Raw genomic sequence first — 25,613 nt, 5'->3', positions numbered from 1 at the left:
ATTACATGGAGTCCAAGAAAATCTGAAATAATATGGAGTTGTTTTATAATTGATTGCAATTTGCTCACTCTGTAAGTCACTTTCAAGTAGAATACTGACATTTTCTTTAAAATTTATTCTGTTCATTTGCTATTTGACAATTAACTGATATTTATAGTAACTAGTCAAATATTTAAAGCAAGCTTTAAACAAAAAGTTTAAATAATTGTTACCAGTATCAGATTATGTTTTTTCAGCATCTGTGTGTGACATTAGATTAGAATTATGGGATTACCACTTATTTCCCTTGTATTATTTTGTATATTTTAGTTATTAATCAATTATATAAGAATTTATTCATTGTTATCCAGAATACTAATTTTTTGAAGTGTGTTTTCATAGCATAATAAAAAACAATTCCTTTTGGTATATTATCATGAGGAAAGTTAACTTTTTATAATTTGTAGCAAAATTTCATAAATATCAATTGCAGTTCTCTGGATTATTTTCATTATATAGTTGGAATGGTAACAAAACCAGCAAATGAGCAATCCCAGGACTTCTCAATACACAATGAAGATTTTCCAGCATTACCTGGTTCCAGTTATAAAGATCCAACATCAAGTAACGATGACAGTAAATCTGTAAGTAATAGTAGTAGTAATCTGAGAATTAACCTATGTGAGTTACATAGTTTTTTCCCTTCAGATTTCTCTTATATTAATAGTTTTATAGTCTATATTAAGGACATATTAAATACTATTAGAAAGTTATTTAATTTGAATATCTGTAGTAATATAACTTCTGAAAACTGTGGAAAACCTTTGTAACTTAGAAGATAGCCTATTTTTCTCCTATTTCATATAGGTTTGCAAATTTCTGTTGAACTTCTCAGAGTTAATGTAGACTTTTATTATAGTCCCTGTCAGCTGGATCCCATGAAGTTTGATATTATAGCCTTCTAAGGAGCTGTGTTTTTCTTGAGTAAGTTTTCTCCTTGAAGAATCTTTATACACATTTTTATTCCTGTGTTGATTCAACCAACTCAGCTTCCTGTTTCTGACTTAACGATTGTGTTTATTTCTTCCACATTTCAATGAAAATAGTGCTTTTTGTGTGTGTGTGTGATGGAAGGTGTATATTGTTAAAATAATTGATAGAGAAGATTATTGGGTAAGAATTAAAATAGATATGAATTTTAAAGATTCATATTTTCTGATTTACCTTGGAGGTTTTTTGGTGCTATTTTAGGTAATATACTGTGTTTAGTTTGTCTTCTAAATAAGGGTGTTGAGAAATATAACTTCAAGTGTATCCTGTAACAAACAGTTCTAGGATAGAGAGATGGATTTTTTGGTCTGTGACTGAAGATCTGAGATAAATAAGAATATTTTCCATATATTTCTTGTCCTTTAAATACTCAAAGGTGTATAATACAGGGTTTATTTGTATACCATGGAACAATTGTGGAGACAAAAAATTTCATGTAGAACTTGAAAAATAGGCAGTAATTTACTGTCAACTTAAATATAATAAAAATGAGTAAAAAAGTATTACTATATGAACTTGAAATTTTTACACTTAACAGATTTTAACATCACATTTAAATTTTTTTTTTCATGTTAGAATTTGAATACATCTGGCAAGACAACTTCAAATACAGATGGACCCAAATTCCCTGGAGATAAAAGTTCAACGACACAAAATAATAACCAGCAGAAAAAAGGGATCCAGGTGTTACCTGATGGTGAGACTCTATAGAGTATATCAAAGATATAAAATTTATTTATTTATTTCCTTTTTCCTAAAAGATAGAAACGACTATGTTTTTCTTATCCAGGTCGGGTTACTAACATTCCCCAAGGGATGGTGACGGACCAATTTGGAATGATTGGCCTGTTAACATTTATCAGGGCAGCAGAGACAGACCCAGGAATGGTACATCTTGCATTAGGAAGTGACTTAACAACATTAGGCCTCAATCTGAACTCTCCCGAGTAAGATTTTTTCCTTTCTTCTATATTTGTGTATAATACCTCCTTACAGTTTTTAATGTATGTGTTCAAATTGTATCATCTTCTACCACTCATAGTTGCTAGTATCTGCTGACTCTGGGTCATCCCCTCTTAGCTTAGTTGCTGGATCACTCTCAGTTTATAGTAATATTCCTCTTATAATTTGGCAGTTTCTATATACACATATATAGTAGAAGGCAATGGCACCCCACTCCAGTACTCTTGCCTGGAAAATCCCATGGACAGAGGAGCCTGGTAGGCTGCAGTCCATGGGGTCACTAAGAGTCGGACACGACTGAGCAACTTCACTTTCACTTTTCATTCACTTTCATGCATTGGAGAAGGAAATGGCAACCCACTCCAGTGTTCTTGCCTGGAGAATCCCAGGGACGGGGGAGCCTGGTGGGCTGCCGTCTGTGGGGTCGCACAGAGTCGGATACAACTGAAGCAACTTAGCAACAGCAGCAGCAGTCTTTCCTAAACCCTGAAATCCCAGCTTTTTAAATTTCTCTCCTCCAGAAATTTTACCCTTCATGACACCTCAGCTGCTTACTTCTAGTCATCCCTTTGACTTTGTCATTTTTGGTAACCTCAGTTTGTCTGTAAGATTGTCTGTGCTGCCATGCCACTTGATGTTTTTCATTTCTCAGTTGTTTTTTCTGTCTCCCTCCCAATCCACCATCCTCAAACAGAAAGTAAGTTTTATGTTATTGATGATCTTTGTTATGCTCGCTAATGTATAAGCATCTAGTGCCAGGTATATAATAATAGATACGTTGTAAATGTTTGCTGAATTTGAACTTTGGTTTGTCATAATTACTTTTTTTCTGGCTATAAAAATGGGAAAGTAATTTTACTTGAAGACATAGTATTAATGAGTTTAAAGCATTCTGAGTAGAAGTAGTAACATATACAAATGTGCACACATGGAAGTATATTCTTCAACCTTGTTTCAGTTTCCTGCTGTGTAAGTCGTAGTCAAACCAAGGAAAGAAATTGAAAGTTTGAGGTTGCACGTCTTAATGTATTAAGTCATTGTTTTTCCTGATTTCCTAAAATAAAATTAGAAATCTCTTTTTCTACTTTGGACTTCAGAATGATTTTTTTTCCCCTTATTCAGAAATCTCTACCCCAAATTTGCATCACCCTGGGCATCTTCACCTTGTCGACCTCAAGACATAGGTAGGATAATCTAATTTTGTTTAGACTTTTAAAAAATGTATTTGTAACTGAGAATCAGTTAATAAGGCTTTTTTCATTTTATTATCCAGACTTCCATGTTCCATCTGAGTACTTAACGAACATTCACATTAGGGATAAGGTGAGTGTAGTTTATTATTCTACTCAGTCAGCATGAATTTATCTGTTTTTAGGTGCTGTTTTTCAATTCTGACAGCATAGTTTTTTTAAATAATTAGCAGTGGTCTCAGGGGTATGTTTTTGTATCCATTTTGTTATATGTAACAATTTAATTTCTGTTTTTGTTTATAATCTTGTGTTTTGATGAGGTCTGGGTTATATTTTTGAAATATTTTAAAAACAATGTTAGGACCAGTAAAATCTTTTTTATAGTTGTTAATAACAGAGTGTAACCATAACCACAGTTGATGGGAACAAAGTAACATGGAAAATTTGAAAATTTCATCCTGATATTTTCATTTTATATATGTATCAATAAGAAAGATTTTTCTTTATGAATACTATAGGTACAATGTTTTTAATGAAAAAAATACATTTTAAAGCTATTATCTTTGACTTTTTGGCTCATTTTCTATTTTTAATTACCTAAATTTCTAGTTATAGATAACTATTAAGAGTTTACAGCTTTAATTTTTTTATTGCTATTCTAAGAAAGAAAACACTTCTGCTTTAGGGGACTAGATTTTGGTCGTGTGAAAGTTTGTTAAAAATTATATTATTTGTGTTATGTGTGTAAGTATGTGTAATATAAATATGTATAATTGGGGTCCTGCATCTGTACCACGCAGTTTGTGTAGTCAAATGGATGTTGACGTTGTGGATAGGCAAGTAAAGAGAAACATGTATTTATCAATATGTCTTTTAATACTTAACTGGATGGAAGACAAGAAGTTTGAGATAGAGCTAGTTTTTTCTGTTTATGGATTATGTGATTTGCTGCCACTTTGACAGTAGCACTCATTTATTGCTCCAATTACCTGAGCGTTCGAGAACCTTTTCTTATAACAATTTAAGAAATAATGCCTTAGGATAATTTGTCACATTGAAGACTGTTGCTTGAATGGGGATAATATGAAAGGAGAGAAAAATGGCATTCAAGGAATGTGTAACAATAACTAAATAAACATTTAAATACAAGTGTAGACAAAGAGATAAAAAATATTTATTTTTAATGTGAAAATTTGAGACTATTGAACTTGTGTTTGATAGTTTATTAGGCAGTTGTTTCTTCTCTGTGGAGTGACACATAGAGTAGCCTTCTTTTAGTCATCCATTTAAACAAAATAAAGAACGTATCCAGTTATGATTTTTATACTTATCTGTGTTTTGCTAAAAGTACATATCCATTTTGTGAATCACTCTCAGTTGTAAATTCAGTTAATATTTAAGGCTTGTATGTATCAGGCACTCTACAAAGTGCATTCACATTATCACTTAATTTCAGTTATATTTTTAGTAATTCTTGTTGGTATCATTGACCACGTTTTATAATTGAAAGGTCAGAGACATTACAAAACTTGGATATGGTCATATTAGTAAGTAATGAAACTAGGACTTGAATGTAAGTCCTTTATTTCTGAACACAGTGTTCCACTATTATTGCCACATTGATTATTAATAGACCCTCAAGTAAGACAGCATTAGAGCTTGCTCAGAAGTTTTATTTAGCTTTTACCTCCTGTTAATACATAAAATAGATATATCAGAAATAATTGTTCATTGAATTTAGTTATTCAAATGATGAAACTCCCCTTTAAAATTATATAACTTACGTCTGTAATCATGTAATGGCAGTTATCTGCTGCAGAGAGGAGTTTCTGTTTTATCTTTACATTTTTACTTTAGCAGAATCAGTTATATGTTAGGATTTTCAAACTCATTTTACATTTCAGAATAATGTATCTTTTCCAGCTGGCTGCAATAAAACTTGGCCGATACGGAGAAGACCTTCTTTTCTATCTCTATTACATGAACGGAGGAGACGTATTACAACTTTTAGCTGCAGTAGAGCTGTATGTTCAAAGTATTTTTAAAAACTTTTGTATTATAGTAGATCTTATTTATTCTAAAAGTTTTTTTTTTTATGACAATGGCTGTAGTTTTTGTCTTTGTTTTTAGAATGGAAATATTCATCAAGAAATTTGTTTTGCTTTTAGCTGTATACATAAAAAGCATTTTCAAACTTAAATAACTCTAAATTTGTAAAAGGTCAGGATCAGCTTGATTCGTGCATTTGGTAAATCTGATTTTTATAAATAAGTATAAGATGTGGTTCATAACTGGGTCATCTTTCTCCTTGTGGAACCACTTAATGCTAATGACAGTGAATTTCATCATTTATTATATATATTGAGCATTATAGGGGCAAGGCACTGTGCATATTTCTTGTGTATTTTGAAGTATTGATAAAATGAACTCCATAGTTATTATCAGAAGCATATTGGCCAACTTAAATAAACTACTATTAAGAAATTGGTCCATTAAATATATTGTTTTTCTGAGCATTTCTGTTTTTACCTTATGCTCTAAGAATAAAAATTTTGTGTCATTTTTTTATATGTCCAGTTGGTAACATTTTGTTAGCAATAAACAGTCTATTAATTGTGTTTACTCTAAAGTGAATTGTTACCAAAAACTTACAACGTAATGATTGGGAGACCTTTTTATAGAGTTCAGTATTTTATATTATTAACATTTTATTTAACATATTATTTAACATTATTAACATTTCTATAAATGGCATTGGATCAGATACTTTTAAAATGTAAAATGCACTGTGTTGGTAATAAATTGTTTTAAATTTCTCAGTTGAGAATTTGGCTTTTTCCATGTTTCCCCTCATTTTTTTAAGATAGTGTTTGTTACTTCTTCCTTTTGATTTCATCCATACATAAGTAAATTCATCAGTCATTCATTCATCCATCACTGGCAGTTCTGTCTCATATCTTATTTATGTCTAAAAATATATAAACATATATAAAATATATGTCTAAAATAACTCCTCATTGTATTGATAGGAAGGAATTTGTTTGCATGGAGGTTTGTTCTACCAGAGACATTTTCTGTGGTACATTTACCTCCTTTGGATGTTACTTCCCTGGTTTACAGGTGGTGTAAACTATCATTGATTATTATGTGAATATTAATGGATATCCTTTGGGCTATTGAGAATTTAGGATCAATGAGATCTGAATAAAAAAAGAAAGTAGTACACTCATTAAGAATTTTCTAAATATTTTTAAATTTGAAATTAGTTAGAAATTTTATGTGAATTTAGTTAATTTAAATAGGCTTTGCATTTAGTTTCTTACAAAATAACACAAATAGTTGAGATTTTTGTTTGTTTTCATAGATATCTCAATTTCTGTTGAATATTAAGAATGAAAAAGGAATGAAGTTTTTGGAATACTGGATCTTTATTTGGTCTGCCAAAGTTTTTATCACATTGCTCGTAGAGCTTTTAAGATCTCATTTTGTTTGCATAAAAATTTTTCCAGTTAAATAAAGATGTATGTGTTAATTAAAGAGTGTGGTTTTAGGAGAAATTTTAAAAAGTCTTTTCCTATATTTATTTTACTAGGTTTGTATTTAATAACAATAAAAATCAGGGTAAAAAAGCATCAATATTCATGTAGTTGTTGTGTTGATTATTTTCTGAAAAGTGTTTTACAAGATGTAGAAAATGTTTGATGTGAGCTACAGGAAAAAATTAATTGTCTTTTTCTCTTAAAAATTGAAGTTTTAACCGTGATTGGAGATACCACAAAGAAGAACGAGTATGGATTACCAGGGCACCAGGCATGGAGCCAACAATGAAAACCAATACATATGAGAGGGGAACATATTACTTCTTTGACTGTCTTAACTGGAGGAAAGTAGCTAAGGTATATTTTTTTCCGTGTGCAAATGTGTAAATGTATAAATCTAGATTTTAATAAGAAGTGTCCTCTTTTATCTGTTTATATGTACCAGTACATCATTCTAATAATGTGCCATATATTTGCTGAGTCCGTTGTCTCCACCTCCTTGGCTTGTTTTAAATTCTGGGAGTATCTGGAAGTAGTTCATTTTACCTATAGTTTAGGAAAATGATTGAACTTGGTAAGAAATTTTGTAATTTTTCACAAGCCTTGGTGACATTTGAAATATTTTTGTGTCTGCTCAGTTGTAAAATAAAGATACCCTCTTTCAATCCCGGTCATGTATTCTTATATTATTATTACTTTAAGCAAATAAGAGATTTTCCCCTAAAACCAGTGTATAAATAGACGTAGACTTTTTAGACACTTGCACTCGTTGCAGGAAATATGGTTGAGTTTTTATTTGCAGGTAAATATAAAGAAAGAAAATTGCATGCATTAATCATGATTGTTCCTCTGACTAGTATGTGAAATAATTGGGGGGAAGAGGCCGATGGAAAATTGTTTTGGTTGCCACTTTCCCTCACCTTTCTAACTGTCCCGCACGCAGTTTTCATCAGTGCTGTAGCGTGTTACACATTTGTGTTTAGTTCCTTGTGTAGGTACCTACTCTACCTAGTAGAAAATACAGTTCACAGTGTCTGATTGCATAACTTCAGGATTTCTCTGAAAGTTCTTTCTACTGACAAATCTAAGGATTCGCAACTAAAGAGTTAGTTTTGTTGGTTTTATTAAATTTAAACAGAAAAAACTATTTCTTTTCATTGGATAATTTTTTAGTGTTTTTTTTTTAATCAGCTTTACTATACTGAAGAGTAAAATATTTTTTAAAGATAGTATAAGATGCTTACCAGATAATTATTACAAAATTTTACATCCCTAAAAGACTTCATATAAAACATGAAAAAAAAAAATTGAAAACGTGAGCTAAAAAAAAAAAAAGACAACAACACATACAAAAGGTTAAACCTTTCCTCATTATTATTATTTTGGGGTATTTCTCTAATGGTAAATGTCATTGCTTCTCAGTCCAAGTCCAGATACCACTCTACACTGTACTGGAGTTATTTTAACAATTCTAATATGCACTTCTTGACTTTAAAAGGTAGATTCATGACCTAACCTTTTAGTTAAATACAAATAATTAATTACAAATAGTATATAGGACAATGTGTATATTAACCTGTTCTTTAATAAATATAGTGAAGTAGAAAACCATAACTCTTGTATCAGGATTTGAATTTAACTCCTGTTTATGCTGTTTATACTTTGTGCTAGTTTCCTTTCCATACCTGCTTCCTTTCCCTGGTGGCTCAGACGGTAAAGCGTCTGCCTGCAATGTGAGAGACCTGGGTTTGATGCCTGGGTCGGGAAGATCCCCTGGAGAAGGAAATGGCAATCCACTCCAATATTCTTGCCTGAAAAATCCCATGGACAGAGGAGCCTGGTAGGCTACAGTCCATGGGGGTCACAAAGATTCAGACATGACTGAGCGACTTCTCTCTCTCTCTCTCTCTCTCTCTCTCTCTCTCTCTCTCTCTCTCTCTTCCTCTCTTATCTTTTAAATCAGAATGATTTTTACCTCTGATTATCATGTAGATTAATTGAGATTACACGGGTACACATATACACTGAGTGCACTGCTTGGCATACATCAGGTATTTGATATGGGAGAGTAGTTGTGGTAGTTTGTTGTTGTTGTTTTTATCAGTGTTATTATTATAGATTATTACCATAATTCCAAGATAGAGAAATTCTGATTGTTGTTAGGTCAGCGGTTCTAGCTTGCTTCAGAATTACCTGGAGGCCTTGTTTTATCATCTGGCAGATTGCTGGGCCAACCTGCTTTGTTTCTGGTTCAAGTAGGTGTATGGGTGGGACATGAGAAGTTGCTTTGCTAACAAATTCCCAAGTGATGCCAATGATAATGCTGGTCCTTGACACTGTAGTTAGAGAACCTGGTTTTATAGGAGTATCTTTGGAAGGGAAAAATTCTAATAGTAAATAACTAAAGTTTGTTCTACTCATTTGAAGCATTTTGCTCAAGATCATAAATTATTCCAAACATATGCAAAAAGAAATAGATATTTAAATCAGTAGATGTGTAATTTTAGTTGAATTTTAATTTGAAATCTGTGAGGAAATCAATTTATGTGGAAAAAAAATCAGTTTTCCAGAAAGAGAAATATTCAGAAACAACTTGAACATTAATAAGTCCCCTAATTTCCCACGAAAGCAATTTCTCAGGTAAATGTCATTTTAAAGAAATTACATATGTGTGTGTATATGTAAAGTAATAATTTTACCCAATTTTGTCTGATCTCTCCTGTGTAAGTTGAGCATTTGCCTTAACTTTTACCTTTAAAATGTTTAGCTATGAAGTTGAAAAATAAAATTTGAGAAATATCATTATTAAACTATTTTTGAGAAATCTTTCTTAAAGTAATTTGTTGGCCACTTGCACTGATATTCTTCAACAAAATTTTTCATAGTGATGAAAATAAGCAGAAATACTGGTTTCTATCAAATATTAATATGCAGCTCTCTTCTTTTGATTCTATTTTAAAAATTCATGGACTTAAAACTTTTATGTTATATTCACAGAATAAACTTTTCACAAAGGCTTCTGGTTTTTTTTTTTTTTTTTTAAGGATGTTTTCACTGTTTTTCTAGAAATTGGATTAGGGATTAAGAATCCCATAGTATATTTATTAACAGACTTCATCAAACTATAGAAAATCCATTGATGTGCCATGTCCCAAGTCAAAGTCCCCATCTGTAAAGTGGTTGTGGTTTATTATTCACAGGTAAAGAACATGAATTTAATAGCATCAACTGATAAGAAGACTTCTGTATGAATTAGTATTATAAATTAATAGCTTGATGTTATGGTATTATTGAAAAGTATTGACCTGATCAAGACTGTAATCATGTTTTCAGTCATACTTGTATTTCACTTCTGTAAATTACTTAATATTTTCAGAGAACTGAAGAGCTATAACTTAAAGTAAAGGGATTAGATTACTTAAATCAGAAGTATACTTTCTCCCCTAAAATTTTCTGTGAGTTCTAGGATACAGCCCCATTATTTATATAAAGAATTTCCTATATCTCAATAATGTATTTTCATAAAAATTTTGATACTGTAACCAAAAAAAAAAACGCAAAAAAAATTTTACACCATATTTGCTTATTCTTTTTTAGATAATCTATTTTGTTGACACACTGTGTGATCTGTCCTATGTAATTAAGTTGGAATTATTAAATATCCTGTTAATTTAAAATTTTGTTATATACAGTCTCAATGAGTAAGATTTTTAAAATAATTTTACCCACGGAGAATTTTTAGGTGAAAATAGCTTTCTCAAACTATAAAGACTTAAAGTGTCAGAATTCTTTCAGGCTGAGTTTACCTTATGGGTCCAAGACTAAGGATTTTTGATGTTTAGGCTCCTTTATCATATCATAACCTATTATAGATGTGATTTTTAGTGCCTAGAACTCTTTCTAATCTTTAAACCATTTAACTGTCATCTACAAATCTTTTTTTCTATTAAAGCAGTTATATGCATAGACCTTCGAATACCTAATCTTTGAATATTTAAAAATTGTAAGTGTTCTGTTCTTAAAACAAATGAAAATTTACGTTCATTTATTCATTAGCCATTCATTATACCCCTGCTGGGAGCCTGGCAACTCAGTAGTATTCTCAGTATTCTGGGCAGTAGATAGTGATACACAAAACAGACACACTTCTTGCCCCTACAGATTATACAAAAGTGTGTGTGTGGTGTGTGGTACGTGTGTACATGTAAGATAAACACGTAAAAAAGATAGGATCAGTAAAGTTAGGGAACAAAGAAAAACTCTTGTAAGTCTTTATGTCTTTTAAGAAAAATAAAAAGACATAGAAGACAAAAAGTTTTTAAAAATGAGACCAAATTTGATCTCTTTAATTTCTGAATCTCTGATATATAAAGTCTTTGAGATTTTAATTATCATATTTACTCCCTAGGTTTAGACTGATCTTCTAATATGATGAAGTTACTCTAGTTTAAATTCTGATAATACAGTGTAATTCACCAGTGTACAATGATGAGGACAGGACAATGGAACAAAATTTTAATTTCTATATCTCAGATAGTGGAGTATATGATTTGTCAGCTACAAGTACACTTTATACCCAATAACTACACATATTTTGGAACTAAAGTTAGCCAATTTTAATTTCTAAAGAATAATACAACAGGAAGATACTTTCTCCACTAATTTAGATACTTTAGCCAGGCAACAAATCCTTTTAAAACCTAGACAGGGTATCGAGAGAGGGAGAGGTGCCTACACAAAGCTTTAGGAAGGCTATGTTGAGTATGATGATGATGGCTGGTGTTTGCTGAAGTTTTACTGATAAGCAAATAAGCTCTGTGTCTTAGTTAACGCTAAAGTGAACTTTTTAAAAGTCATCACAGTGTGCCTTCCTTACAGTCACTGGACTGAATTTTTTCAACGTTATTTCTGGATAGAAGTGTAATTAAATAGTTTTGGATTTGGGGCTAAAAATGTGTTACACTAGGAAAATCATGGGCTTCGGTGTCCTACAGGTCTAGATCCTACTCCTTGATCTGCCAGTTATTGTATGACTTGGGCAGGTTACTTGTGAGCTTCATTTTCCTCCAGTGCAAATATGAAAATAATGATGACTACTTTTCAGTTATGAAGATGAGAACAAAATTAGTTCTGTCTCTAGTTTTGACACATACTAGGCTTCTGATACCTGCTATTTCTATGATTCTTATTGTAATATCCTAAAATTTTAAATCTTTGGTTTTAGAACTCATGACCTAGGTTTTCATTGTAATAATGAAATTTTCACTTAATTTAATAATGAAAATATCTATCATGAATTAATTTGAAATAAAACAGATAAAATATATTAAGCCATGGTACTGACATTACTTGGCTTTCTTTAGTGTGTAGTACATATAATGGTTCATAATGTTTTAAATGGGATTAACTGAGGTGGTTTGTGCTACCTGAATTCAGGTTGTAGAATTAATAATTTTAGAACCTCTGGCCTTTTGGTTTAAAAAGGTGTGTTTCTTTTTTTTAATATACAAAGTTATAGTCTTCATCACTCTTCTTGATCTTGGTGAAGTATGAAGAATTTGCTTTATCATTCTTAAATTTTAAAGCTTATGTAGTATTTTGAAAGTTTAATTAAAATGAGCTATATATAGTTCATCTTCAGATGTGCCTGTAGCAAAAGCACTGTCAGTTTTGGGGTGGCAGTTACATCTTTTCAGGATTTGAGGATTGTGAAATGAGAAGTCTGGAGAGGTGTGAGTTTTCCTCAGATAATGACCTTAAAATAACTTTAATGTTTGTTTTTTAAAAAACATGTGATAAGACAAATTGAGAAATCCTTTATTTCTAAACTTTTTTCATGAAAAAAAAAAAGATGTTTAACTTTTATACTTCATTGAAGGTAGCTTTACTTTAAATTATAATTTTTAATACTTTTTATTAGCAATACAGTAATTGTTTCCTTCAAACTTTTATTTTTGAGCAAAAAAATGCGTAAAATTTCTGTGTCATAAAATAGATGCTCGTGACTAGTCTCTGACTTTTATGCAGAAAGTCTACACTTTTGTATTTATCAGATAGAAACTACAGCACATTATTTTTCTTCCAGCTATATTTTACTTGGGAAAAAAAGAGTTGGTATATCTCTTCATTCACATATCTTGTAGGTATTTAATTTGTTCATATAGTAAATAAAATATATTTTGACAAAAATCTGAGAACAGAGAGAGAGGAAATCATCTAAATTTTTAAATTTGGTTTTATAGGAGTTCCATCTGGAATATGACAAATTAGAAGAACGGCCTCACCTGCCATCCACCTTCAACTACAACCCTGCTCAGCAAGCCTTCTAAAAAAAGACTTCCCTTTTCTTGGGGTATGGCTGTCTCAGCACAATACTCAACATAACTGCAGAACTGATGTGGCTCAGGCACCCTGGTTTTAATTCCTTGAGGATCTGGCAATTGGCTTACGCAAAGGGTCACCATTTGAGGTCCTGCCTTACTAATTATGTGCTGCCCAACAACTAAATTTGCAATTTGTTTTTCTCTAGTTTGAGCAGGGTCTGAATTTTTTTTCATTTATTTTCTTTTTTTTTTTGCCAGCAGACAGACTTGGGTCTGTAAAGACAAGCAAGTACACTGACAGAAGTTTACCATTTAGTTTCTAAAATGTAAAAAAAGAAAACCCACAAAAGACTCAACAGAATTAGACCACAAAATTTGCATTGTTCATTGTAGCACTATTGGTAATAAAATAACAAATGTTTGTGCATTTTTATGTGAAGATCCTTCTCGTATTTCATTTGGAAAGATGAGCAAGGTCTGCTTCCTTCATTTTACTTCCCCTTCTGTTTTTGAAAGGCAGTTTCGCCAAGCTTAACGCAAGAATATCTGACTGTTTAGAAGAAAGATATTGCCACAATCTCTGGATGGTTTCCAGGGTTGTGTTATTACTGAGCTTCATCTTTCCAGAATGAGCAAAACACTGTCCAGTCTTTGTTACGATTTTGTAATAAATGTGTACATTTTTTTTAAATTTTTGGACATCACATGAATAAAGGTATGTATGTACGAATGTGTATATATTATATATATGACATCTATTTTGGAAAATGTTTGCCCTGCTGTACCTCATTTTTAGGAGGTGTGCATGGATGCAATATATGAAAATGGGACATTCTGGAACTGCTGGTCAGGGGACTTTGTCGCCCTGTGCACTAAAGGGCCAGATTTTCAGCAGCCAAGGACATCCATACCCAAGTGAATGTGATGGGACTTAAAGAAGTGAACTGAGACAATTCACTCTGGCTGTTTGAACAGCAGCGTTTCATAGGAAGAGAAAAAAAAAGATCAATCTTGTATTTTCTGACCACATAAAGGCTTCTTCTCTTTGTAATAAAGTAGAAAAGCTCTCCTCACTGCAGTGTTGACTTTGATTTGAAATTGTGAACTTATTTCTTCAACATGAAAAAACAGAGAAGAAAAACTTTTACAACTGAATGGTATCTCTGAACAATTTAAAATGCAGTCTTTTTGTTTTTGGTTTTGACAGCTCATTTAATGGAACCATATACCATTTCATTTGCAGGTTAAAAATGTAGACATTCTTAGTGTTAACCAAATCTAAACAAAGAAAACTATTTTTTAAGTGAATAATAACAACATTAGAAATAAAACTGAACACTCCAGACACTCAATCAAAACACTTTGCTTTTGTGAGAAGTGTATAAGAAATTTAATAGACCTTTGAGATATATCTTAAAGAAATAATGTACAAATTAAGCCAAAAAGGAGTGGAATCATCTTTCCCTTCAGTTTGCTTGCCTGGTTATTTCACGTACAAGTTGATGGATTCTTTTCCACTTAAAGATAAATATTGAAGTTATGAAAGTAGAACTAGAGATGGAAATTTTTTTTTAAAGCAATGAGTTTTTATTCTTTAAAATTTTCATTTTTAAGCAGTTTTTTCTATGAAGAATGAAAGTTTATTGACATTTACTAAATCATGTTTGAAAATGAAACATAAACTTACTTGTATATCAGGAATATAAAATGACTCAAGATTTACCTTTTTCCATATATTTTGAGATAGGAGAAACTGACATCAAAATATCACGATTTTATAATCTTTAGATTTAAACCAAAGCATCTCTTCTTTAGGAAGATGATACTTATGTAATTTAACTTTTGTGCAAATAAAAAAACTTCACAGAACACATACCTAACTTGGCATAAATAAGAATTAAATCCAGAAATCAATTTCTTAAAAGCAGATCACATTTTTTCATAATAATATACTATGTAAAATGTAACTTTTCCTACATAATCAAAAGAAACGGGTAGAAAAAAATGGAAGGGGCTCTTTATTCTTACAAGTATAAACATAACAAGTGTTAGCACTATCACGATTGGGACTGTATGAATAACTCACAAAAACAAGATAGCACGTCAAGTGGTTTGGCTCTCTACTTGTTTGTTTTAACTGCTAAATGCAAAGTTTTAAGTGCATATTTTTCCAGTTTTCTGAGTTCCTTTTTACTCTGAATCATCAAAATGAGAAAATTCTTACATGTAAACAAACTTTTTATAACTTGTTGATAGCAGAAAGTGCCATGTTCTTGACTTCAAATCCAAGTTTTAAAATTCTATCTGAAATCTTTAAAATACTATATTAAACTCTTTAACACACTGTTATATTCCTTGGTTTTATAATTTGTGGTTACCTATGGACAGAAGTTGACCTAAACTAATATTTCCAGTTACCTTAGATTTAATTCTGTTAACTTTTCCCTCTATAACTAGTGACACATACATTTGTTAAATAAATGTTGTGATTATACTATAATTGGCTTTCTGAAACAAAAGCTACTTAGTTGCAAAAGAAAGTCCTTTCAGCTGTTTAGTTTCAGATGTGCTGCTTGTGGTGATACTGTAATATAAATTTCACCTTTAGGGGTTTTTCACTGCACAGATAGTTTTCATTGGATACAACATTTTAATTAAATGAAATTTTAAATTCTCACAGTATAAAATTTTTCCAGTTTCCATTTGTCTGGTCTTTTCCTTTTTGCCACTGAACTTGGGACATAGTAGGTGCTTGATAAATACATGTTGATTGGTATAAATGGATAATTCCAATTTGAAAATAAAACAAAGCAGTGGGCTTTGAAATAACTTTTCTGCTGTAATTCCATTTTAAAAGAACCTTTTTAGGCATTTTCAATTCTCAAACTTTGAAATTTTTCCCACTCTAGCTAATCCTGAATCTTCCTTCATTCCAAAACCATAGATCTTCCATTCTTTTGCATCTGAGCGTGGCTGCAAAGGAGGACTCACTTATTTTAACTTAAATTTGCTTAATAGCATCAACCTTGCAAAAAAATTGCTGAGAAACTAAATGTGTATATGTGTAAAGAAAGGGTATGTCCATCTTTAACATTCTCTTCACCATGGTTTGTCTGTGAGTTAACAAAGAAGATACAGGAATACCTGGTAACTGGTTCTAAAACAGTCTCTGGAAAATGAGTTAAGCCATATATATCTCAGTGTCTTTAAAACGTAGATCATAATGGCATGTCGTTTGTCTCTTTGCTGCTAGTGTTACAGCATCACTAATGAATTAGATCATACCATGAATAAATGACAAATGTAGGAGATGAAGCAAATAAACACATTAAAAGTCAAAATTGGAATCTCAGTCTAACCCAGTAATCTCTTAAAATTACATCAATTAGGATACATTGCACCAGAAAAATTACTTAGTTTTGCACTTTGGTTGCTATTGAGTAAAGCCTGATGGGATATACCATGGCTTAAAAGTTGTTCATATGTAGATCAAATTGTTATTTTATTGCCAAAAACGCTAATCTAATCTTCAACTACGTTAACACAAGTACAGTGCTCAGAACAAGATAGGAAAGTTTGATGTATTTTAAGAGCTACCATGACTAGGGAAGGCAGGAAAAAATGTGACGTGCATCCTAGCTACCAAGCAACACTCTTAAGTGTTTTACATGGATTAATATGTTGTCTTAAGCATAGCATCAGAGGTAAGGTTTTTGAGTATCCTCATATGTTAAAGTATCATTAAAAAAAAAAAAACCCACCAGGAAGAAGGAATGTTTAGCATTGGAGAATAAACTTTGGAATCAATAATCTGTCTTCAGGTATCAAACTTGAGCTATCGCTAAAAGACAAATTTCATTTGTGTAACTGAAGGGCAGAACTACAACCAGTAAAGATTTCAGCACAATATTAAAATGTAACTGAGATGAGATTTTGAAAAGAGTTGATTTGTAAGGCATTAAATTCGACACGATGTAACAAAGGAGAGACTGGCTGGACAGTGTTCTGTGTATAAGGTAAGGAATTGAACTGGATGACTGAGTTTCTGTCATTGAAAACATATTTAAGTGGGATAATTACTGTATCTCAGCAAACGTAATTGCCAACAATTTTAAGGTACCATTATTTTGTATTCACAAAGGAACAAAAGTAGTTCAGTTAGAGAAATCACAAATTTCAAAATGCCTAGCAGTTTCAAAGATGTCACGTATGGGAAGAACTGAGTTAATCAGATGCAGCCCTCGGAGGAGAGACAGCAGACAACTATGGGGAGACATGGTGGCTGTCTGCAAATACAAGAAGCATTTAAATGAAGAGGGCAAGTCTCAAACCAGCAGATGGAAGTTAAGACAATTTTTTGTTCTCTATATGAAGGTGCCTATCCCACAGTATTAAATCCTTCATGAAGTGAGATTTCCATCAACAGAAATGTTGAAGCAGAAACTAGGTGACTGTCAGAATTGCTGTTGAGGCAACTATCTTTTTGAGTAAAACGTTGGATTTGATAACTTCAGCTCTTTTCATATGTTTATACTCTTCTTGATCTGAAGTCAAAGAACATGATGTCATCAGGGCTAAAAATTACATACTGAAAACTGATTAGTCTAAAATGTGCTCTTCTCTTAGTCATAGGTAAGGTTTACTTTAAATTACTGCAATATCTTTGGAAAGATTTAATCAAAAGCAACTTGCATTTTTAATTTTGGAGTAGGAACATGAAACAGTAAAGCACAAAGACTAGTAAATCATGTGCATGGGTATATTCCCCAGACTTATTTATGTTTGCATTTAGTTCTACATTCAAAGGGGAGAAGAGTTTTTAAATTTTGAGGTGAATTTCACTAATACTTTGTATTAGTGTACAGTCTCCTGTTTTCTGTCACATTGGTGATCACAAAAATTTGAATAAGCAATATTTTTTATTCATAAAGAAAACCATTAAATTTGATTATAGAAAGCCTAATTTGGATTGAGACAGCTGCAGGAACTCACTCACCAGTTATCCTCTAGTTAGGCAATTCTCAAACTGGATGTGCACAAGAATCAACTGGGGAGCATATTAAAAATATATTTTAGGTCTCATGTTTACACACTCTGATTTGTTAATATCTATGGAGAGGCCAAGAATACAAATTTCAGTTAAGTACCACAAGTCATTTCTGAAGTTAGTGAACTACCACTTATACTATTCTGTGCCTACTGTATAAGTATTAACTAGAATAAAATCCTCAGATCCTGGTGAAACTCAAACCAAGTTGATCTTGGGATAATGCATTACTGTGTATCGAGGGCATCAACCAGTGTTCTAGTGCAGACGCTGCATTGTTAACAATAGTATTTATTAGAGCAGAATACTGAGGGAGTTAAATCCATTTCCAAGTACAACACAGCAAAGATACTTTTTCTCTTTTTTTTTTTTTTTAACCTTAGTTATTTCCTTGGGATATTTTTGCTAGACATTAGATTGCCACTTCAACTTATATGCGTAAAAACTGCTAAGGGCAGTTAGGTGCACTATCAACTCTATGTCCATCAACTGAAAAGTTTTTTTTTTTAATCCAGTCATTTAAATAACTTCTTGAAAATGGCAAGAAGTCAACGGTGGTTTTCACTGTCATAATTTCCTATTTATCAAAAACCCAAATTATTGCATAGTCTTAACAGCTTATGGCCACCACTTGCCATTTGCCAAAATATTTAATACTTTAGCTAATAAACTACTTATCTTCTCTATAGCAAAACTTAAGTTTTCACTTCTAAGGCCTGAGAAGGCATCTATCACACCACAAATATATTTTGACATTTTTGTTAGAGAAGGTGAGATAAAATAGCCTGTGTCCCACATGGTAGTTCCTTTAAGCAACAACTGAGGATACTAGCTGAGGAAAACAAATTCTTACTATGAATCAGAGCTAGTCTCTGAATTTTCATAAGCATACCCTGAAACATAATGTTCTGCTAACATGCATTTGTATTTAGCCTAAGTAACATTTTGACCACATAATTTAATTTTTAAAACTTATAACAGGTGATGTTTTTCTTCCAGACCAATCTATTCTCTAGTATATACTGAAGATAATTTTAGGAATAACACTTGAGAGTTCTTTAAACATTTTGGAAGAAATGCATCAAATTTCAAAGAGTGTTATGATGTCAACAAATGGCCGGGTGTACGGGATTATTTTTAGGACCAGCTCTGTGATTACTCATTTATAATGAAAAGACTTTTAAATTGAACTTTGAAATTGATGATTATTCAAAAAATATACAGCTCAATGAGAAAAAAATACATGCAGGAATGATATAAATAGTTTTATCCTTTGTACAAAAATAAAGATTTAGGGCAGCCAGAATGTTTTGAAGCTACCTTTAAATCTTACATACTGAACATTTATTTTAAGATGTAATTACCATATGTAACAGTTGCATGAAAAAATGGTCTGTTTTAAGAGAAAATTTGAGCTGTTAAATATTTTTCCTCTTAGGAGTCAGACATTTTTATTTTTAATGTTTTAGGTTATAATCTTCAAATGGTTAATAGTCTTCAAATATAAAACAAGTTATGTCCCTTTATTGAGTGGAAAATTATACCTGTTTTTAAAAATAATTTTTTTCAGCTCACTTTAGAGTGAATTTGAATGTTAAATGAGTTGACTTGCATATCACTTTTTGGAATCCCAATTCTATCTAATGAATAAAGCCAAAATCTTTTTGCAGTTATATTGTTCATTAGTGAACAGCAATGTCCTCTGTCCCAGAAATGTTTGTCAGCAGGAAAACATGGAAAAGAAAGGTTCAGACTTTTGTTTTAGAGAATGTTTCCAACCTCCAGTTATCTATTTTTCTTAGCATTTTGGTTTGGTTTTCTAAACCATATCAAAAGAGAATACCAAGAAATTTAAGAATAGCCTAAGAAAAAAGGGCCTAAGGACATGACAGTGGTCTTCCCATATCTTAAATTTGTAAGAAAGATTATCATTTGTGAGACAGACTATCTTTAACCTGTGTAACACCAGAGGGCAGAATAAGGATATTTACATGGATGTTATGGCAAGGCAGATTTCAACTTACAAGAAAATACTACACCATAAATGTTTTAAATGTCCAAAAATCAAATGAATAGCATTAGGAGTTAATGACTTTTTCATCACTGGCAGTGTCCAAGCAAAAGCGAGGAAGCTATTATTAGAAGTATTAGGTGATTCCCTGCAGTAAGAGGAAGATAGACTCTTCTTCTGGGACTTCTCTGATGGCTCAGTTGGTAAAGAATCTGCCTGCAATGCAGGCGACCGCAGTTTGATTCCCGGGTCAGGAAGATCCTCTGCAGAAGGGATAGGCTACCCACTCCAGTATTCTTGGACTTCCCTGATGGCTCAGCTGGTAAAGAATCTGCCTACAATGCTGAGACCTGGGTTTGATCCCTGAGTTGGGAAGATCCATTGGAGAAGAGAACAGCTACCCACTCCAGTGTTCTGGCCTGGAGAATTCCACAGACTATAGTCCATGGGGTGGCAAAGAGACATGACTGAGGGACTTTCATTCACTCACTTGGGCTTTTCTTCCACCCTAAAATGATTTAATGATTTGTGTTAACATCTCATTCCCTGTGTTTACTTCTACAGTAACAGAAGCTTTGAATAGCTTGAATTTAGTCTCTCTGAAACCTGAATACTACATTTAATCTCCCTCCCTCCCTGCATAACACAGTACTACTTATATTTGTTATGCATCTAAAAACGAGCTATTTTCAACACAAGTGTTTCTGAGTAAAATTAAAGAGGAGGACCAGATGAAGTCATCAACTCCTGCATTCTCTACCCACTGCCCTCCCGCCACCACCGCTTCATAGTCAGGTTTCACAATATGGATTTTGATCAAGGCTAACCATACTTGAATATACGTATAAAAGCACATTTTAAATCCACTTGTATTATCTACACTTTTGTATTGAAGACAATAATTCTTTAGCAATGGTGTAGTACAGAAGAAGGGATTTCCCTTGTAGCTCAGTTGGTAAAGAATCTGCCTGTTAACACAGGAGACCCACATTCGATCCCTGGGTAGGAAAGATACCCTGGAGAAGGCAATGGCAACCCACTCCAGTATTCTTGCCTGGATAATCCCATGGACAGAGGAGCCTGGCGGGCTACAGTCCATGGGGTCACAAGAGTTGCATGTGACTTAGTAGAGTAAAAAAAGAGTAAAAAAAGAATGGGCCATGTACTATGCCATAATAAACACATGCACAATCTTGGGAAAGGTATTTAATTTGGTTCCTCATCTCATGGTAAGATTAAATTAAAGCATTTGCTTATAGTGGGTGTTCAGTAGACATTGGTCCATTTCTCCAAAGACAGACACTCCCCCTGTTAGTCACTGTACTAAGAGGCACTTTCCATATTTGGGAATTATTAAATGACACAGAACTGGGAACTGTTAAGAGAGTAATACCTAAGTTTTCGAAGAACATGGGAAGAACAAAATCAACTTGGAATAAAAATCATGAAATGTTCCAGTCTGAAACATCCGTTATGTCAAACTATTTATTCTTAATGTTGAGACCAAAACTTACTAGCTTCATTCTTTCTAATTTCAAAGCTGATGTCCCTTTTACTACATTTGTATTTATATACATAGAAGTTCACTTCCATTAACATGAAAGACTGACAGATGGCAAGAATTTAGGAAATTCAACCAGCACTTCCAGTACAGTATTATGAATTTACTAATATGAAGTGATTATCTGCACTTTTTGCTTTTCTTTTTCAATTGCAAAGATGAAGGCTATATGCAAATAAATTTGAACTTTGAAAAAATATTTTTAATAATCATTATTTACTATTTAAAACAAAATGCAAAGTCTTTGGGAGCTTTTTTTCCTACTTAATATTTAACTAGGTAATATTTAAGATTCCTTCCTGTTCTAACATGATTATAACTATCTAAAAATAGTCATGTTCTCAATGATAATTATGTGCTCAATATCATAGGTAAAGTTTATAGACAGGAAAAAATAAAAGCAAGTAGAAAAGACAGTGGCCACAGGAAGTTTATTTAGAATGTAAAATTCTGACGCTAATAGCAAATATTTTACTTCTACAATGAAGCATGGCAAGAAAGTTAATATTAGCAAGCTGGAAATGATTTATTACAACTTTAAGCATTTTTAAAGTTAAGACCAAACAGAAAGAAAACTTAATTTTCTGTGACAATAACAAAATCTAAATTTACATTACTAAATGAAAAAGTTTGATAAATTTTTTCTATATATTTTTTGTTTTTGGATCACTCATGCTTTCATTCATATTTACTCTTCTCGAATTGCAAATGTCTAAAACCTGTCCAGCATGTGAATTTTAATGAGAAAAGGTGATGATACAATATTAATGTTCTCCCCTATATTTTAGCTATCCAAGTGTGTAGTTTCAGTGTGAAAAACTTCACAGTGTGCAAATGTTGAAAATCATGTATAAAACATTTCCCCAACATATTCCAAATTCGCTTCTATTCCTAGCCCTACTTATGATCATTCTTTTTACAATGTTTTAATAAAGGTATATATACATATGAAATTGTATATTGCAACTTTAACATCAGTCACAGGACTTCTTGAGGAATATTGATCTTGAGAACAAACGATAAATAACAATGGTTTTAATGTCTTTGTTTAGATATGTTTTTTCTTTTAAAGAACTTCATCAAGGCTTGACCATGATTCTCCTGAAAACATTGCTGTAATCAAAGAAGTACATCAAGTAAGTTAGTCTGGTCCTGAGAACTGCAGTTTTAATCTCAATTTTAATTAGTGGACAACTATGCAAAGAAAAGACTAGCTTTTCCTTTTCCTGTGTTGCGTCTGCCCTCCACAGGAAACAAGATGCTCAGTGGCCTCAGAGTTCAGAATCTCTGACGTCCTAAGTGTTCTTACCATTATCCTAACTTAAGAGAGTCAATGGTGACCTCTTTTCAGAAATTGAGGGGCTGACATATCCAACCTTTCTTGGAAATGTGAAAAGGCAGCCCCAGTTCAAATAAATGAAACTCTAACACACAGCATTCCATTAAGGATAAAATAGAAGTATGGAAAGTCTTTTTAATATGTTTGACTTTTAGTAAGAAACACATGAAATACTGAAAGGTTCAGAAAAGAAGTAAGCTAATTTAAATAAGAATTAAGAGGAGTAAGTTCAGCTCAGTCGCTCAGTTGTGTCCAGCTCTTTGCGACCCCATGGACTGCAGCACCCCAGGCTTCCCCGTCCATTACCAACTCCTGGAGCTTATTCAAACTCATGTCCATCGCATCCGTGATGCCATCTGACCATCTCATCCTCTGTCATCCCCTTCTCCTCCTGCCTTCAATCTTTCCCAACATCAGGGTCTTTTCCATTGAGTCAGTTCTTCACATCAGGTGGCCAGAGTTTTGGAGTTTCAGCTTCAGCATCAGTCCTTCTAATGAATATTCAGGGCTGATTTCCTTTAGGATTGACTGATTGGATCTCCTCGCAGTCCAAGGGACTCTCAAGAGTCTTCTTCAACACCACAGTTCAAAAGCAGCAATTCTTTGGCGCTCAGCTTTCATTATAGTCCAACTCTCACATCCATACATGACTACTGGAAAAACCATAGCTTTGAATAGACGGACCTTTGTTGGTAAAGTAATGTCTCTGCTTTTAATATGCTGTCTAGGTTGGTCATAGTTTTTCTTCCAAGGAGCAAGTGTCTTTTAATTTCATGGCTGCAGTCACCATCTCCAGTGATTTTGGAGCTCAATAAAATAAAGTTTTTTCACTGTTTCCATTATTTCCCCATCTATTTGCCATGAAGTGATGGGACCAGATACCATGATTTTAATTTTTTCAATGTTGAGTTTTAAGCCAACTTTTTCACTCCTCTTTCACTTTCATCAAGAGGATCTTCAGTTCTTCACTTTCTGCCATAAGGGTGGTGTCATCTGAATATCTGAGGTTATTGACACTTCTCTGGAAAATCTTTTTCCAGCTTGTGCTTCATCTAGCCCGGCATTTCGCATGATGTACTCTGCATGTAAGTTAAATAAGCAGTGTGACAATATACGGCCTTGACATACTCCTTTCCCAATTTGGAATCAGTCTGTTGTTCGATGTCCAGTTCTAACTGTTGCTTCCTGACCTGCATATAGGTTTCTCATGAGGCAAGTCAGGTGGTCTGGTATTTCCATCTCTTGAAGAATTTTCCACTGTTTGTTGTGATCCACACAGTCAAAGGCTTTGGCATGGTCAATAAAGCAAAAGTAGATGTTTTTCTTGAACTCTCTTGCTTTTTCAATGATCCAGCGGATGTTGGCAATTTGATCTCTGGTTCCTCTGCCTTTTTGAAACCTAGCTTGAACATCTGGAAGTTCACAGTTCACACACTGTTGACGCCTGGCTTGGAGAATTTTGAGCATTACTTTGCTAGCGTGTGAGATGAGTGCAATTGTTTGGTAGTTTTAATATTCTTTGGCATTGCTTTTCTTTGGGATTGGAACTTTTGGGATTGAAAACTGAACTTTTCCAGTCCTATGGCCACTGCTGAGTTTTCCAGATTTGCTGGCATATTGAGTACAGCACTTTCACAGCATCATCTTTTTGGATTTGAAATAGCTCAGCTGGAATTCCATCACTTCTACTAGCTTTGTTCGTAGTGATGCTTCCTAAGGCCCACTTGACTTTGCATTCCAGGATGTCTGGCTCTAGGTGCTTGATCACACCATTGTGGTTATCTGGGTCATGAAGATCTTTTCTGTATAGCTCTTCTGTGTATTCTTGCCACCTCTTCTTAATATCTTCTGCTTCTGTTAGGTCCATACTGTTTCTGTCCTTTATTGTGCTCATCTCTGCCTGAAATGTAGATGCCGTGTAGGGCCATCCAAGACGGATGATGGCTGAGAGTTCTGACAAAACGTGGTTCACTGGAGAAAGGAATGCCAAACCACTTCAGTATTCTTGCCTTGAGAACCCCATGAACAGTATGAAAAGGCAAAAAAGTATGAAAAAGTGAGTAAAGAGCAGAAGGCTAGATGCCAACAGTTTCTTCAAATACTTTTAGAATAATTATAAAGAAGGAAAGTGACTAAATGAAGAACTTGAGAAAAATGGATTTAAAAGCCTTTAAGAATTTAAGACAATATTTTCTGTTGTTTGTTCTCTAGATTTACTTGGAAGACCATCTTGCCTCAGTTTTGAGGCAAAGGTTACATTCACACAACTCTCTGAACTTTAGAATCATTGAAAAGTGAATCATATTCATTAAATTATTCTTAGACAACCCCATCCCTGTGTTTTATGAACAGCTATAGGAATTAATTCTGCCTCAAGGTTAAGTTGCTCACCATATCAGGGCTATGAGATCCAAAAAATCTAATCTGTTCACCACCGCCTTGAAAAGGAAAATAATTATAACCTACTGTAGGAAAGAGATTCACACTGAAAATCTGTAATCTTAGGTTAATATGCTTAACTAATAAACTCACTTTTTCTTTCAGGTAGTGTGTGTAATCACTAACAATTGTTTTTATGCCAACAGAAAGGGAAGAAAATAATAAAATAGTC

At 32.9% G+C, this 25,613-nt stretch overlaps 1 protein-coding gene across 3 annotated transcripts in view; it reads left to right on the top strand.

Annotated features, from left to right (window-relative positions):
- The window catches only part of CNOT2 (CCR4-NOT transcription complex subunit 2), a 126,101-nt gene extending 112,047 nt beyond the window's left edge, over positions 1-14,054 (top strand). For all 3 annotated transcript variants that reach the window (XM_068969828.1, XM_068969830.1, XM_068969831.1), the window contains exons 9-16: positions 499-623; positions 1,606-1,726; positions 1,820-1,976; positions 3,115-3,176; positions 3,266-3,315; positions 5,106-5,206; positions 6,934-7,078; positions 12,964-14,054. In XM_068969828.1, coding sequence (XP_068825929.1) covers positions 499-623; positions 1,606-1,726; positions 1,820-1,976; positions 3,115-3,176; positions 3,266-3,315; positions 5,106-5,206; positions 6,934-7,078; positions 12,964-13,050 — 848 coding nt within the window. In that variant the 3' untranslated portion in view covers positions 13,051-14,054. The remainder of the gene's footprint in view (positions 1-498; positions 624-1,605; positions 1,727-1,819; positions 1,977-3,114; positions 3,177-3,265; positions 3,316-5,105; positions 5,207-6,933; positions 7,079-12,963) is intronic.
- Positions 14,055-25,613: the final 11,559 nt, after the last annotated feature.

This window comes from Capricornis sumatraensis, chromosome 4 (genome assembly GCF_032405125.1).
Source record: "Capricornis sumatraensis isolate serow.1 chromosome 4, serow.2, whole genome shotgun sequence".
Lineage (NCBI taxonomy): Eukaryota > Metazoa > Chordata > Mammalia > Artiodactyla > Bovidae > Capricornis > Capricornis sumatraensis.
This window is presented reverse-complemented; position numbering and strand designations above follow the sequence as displayed.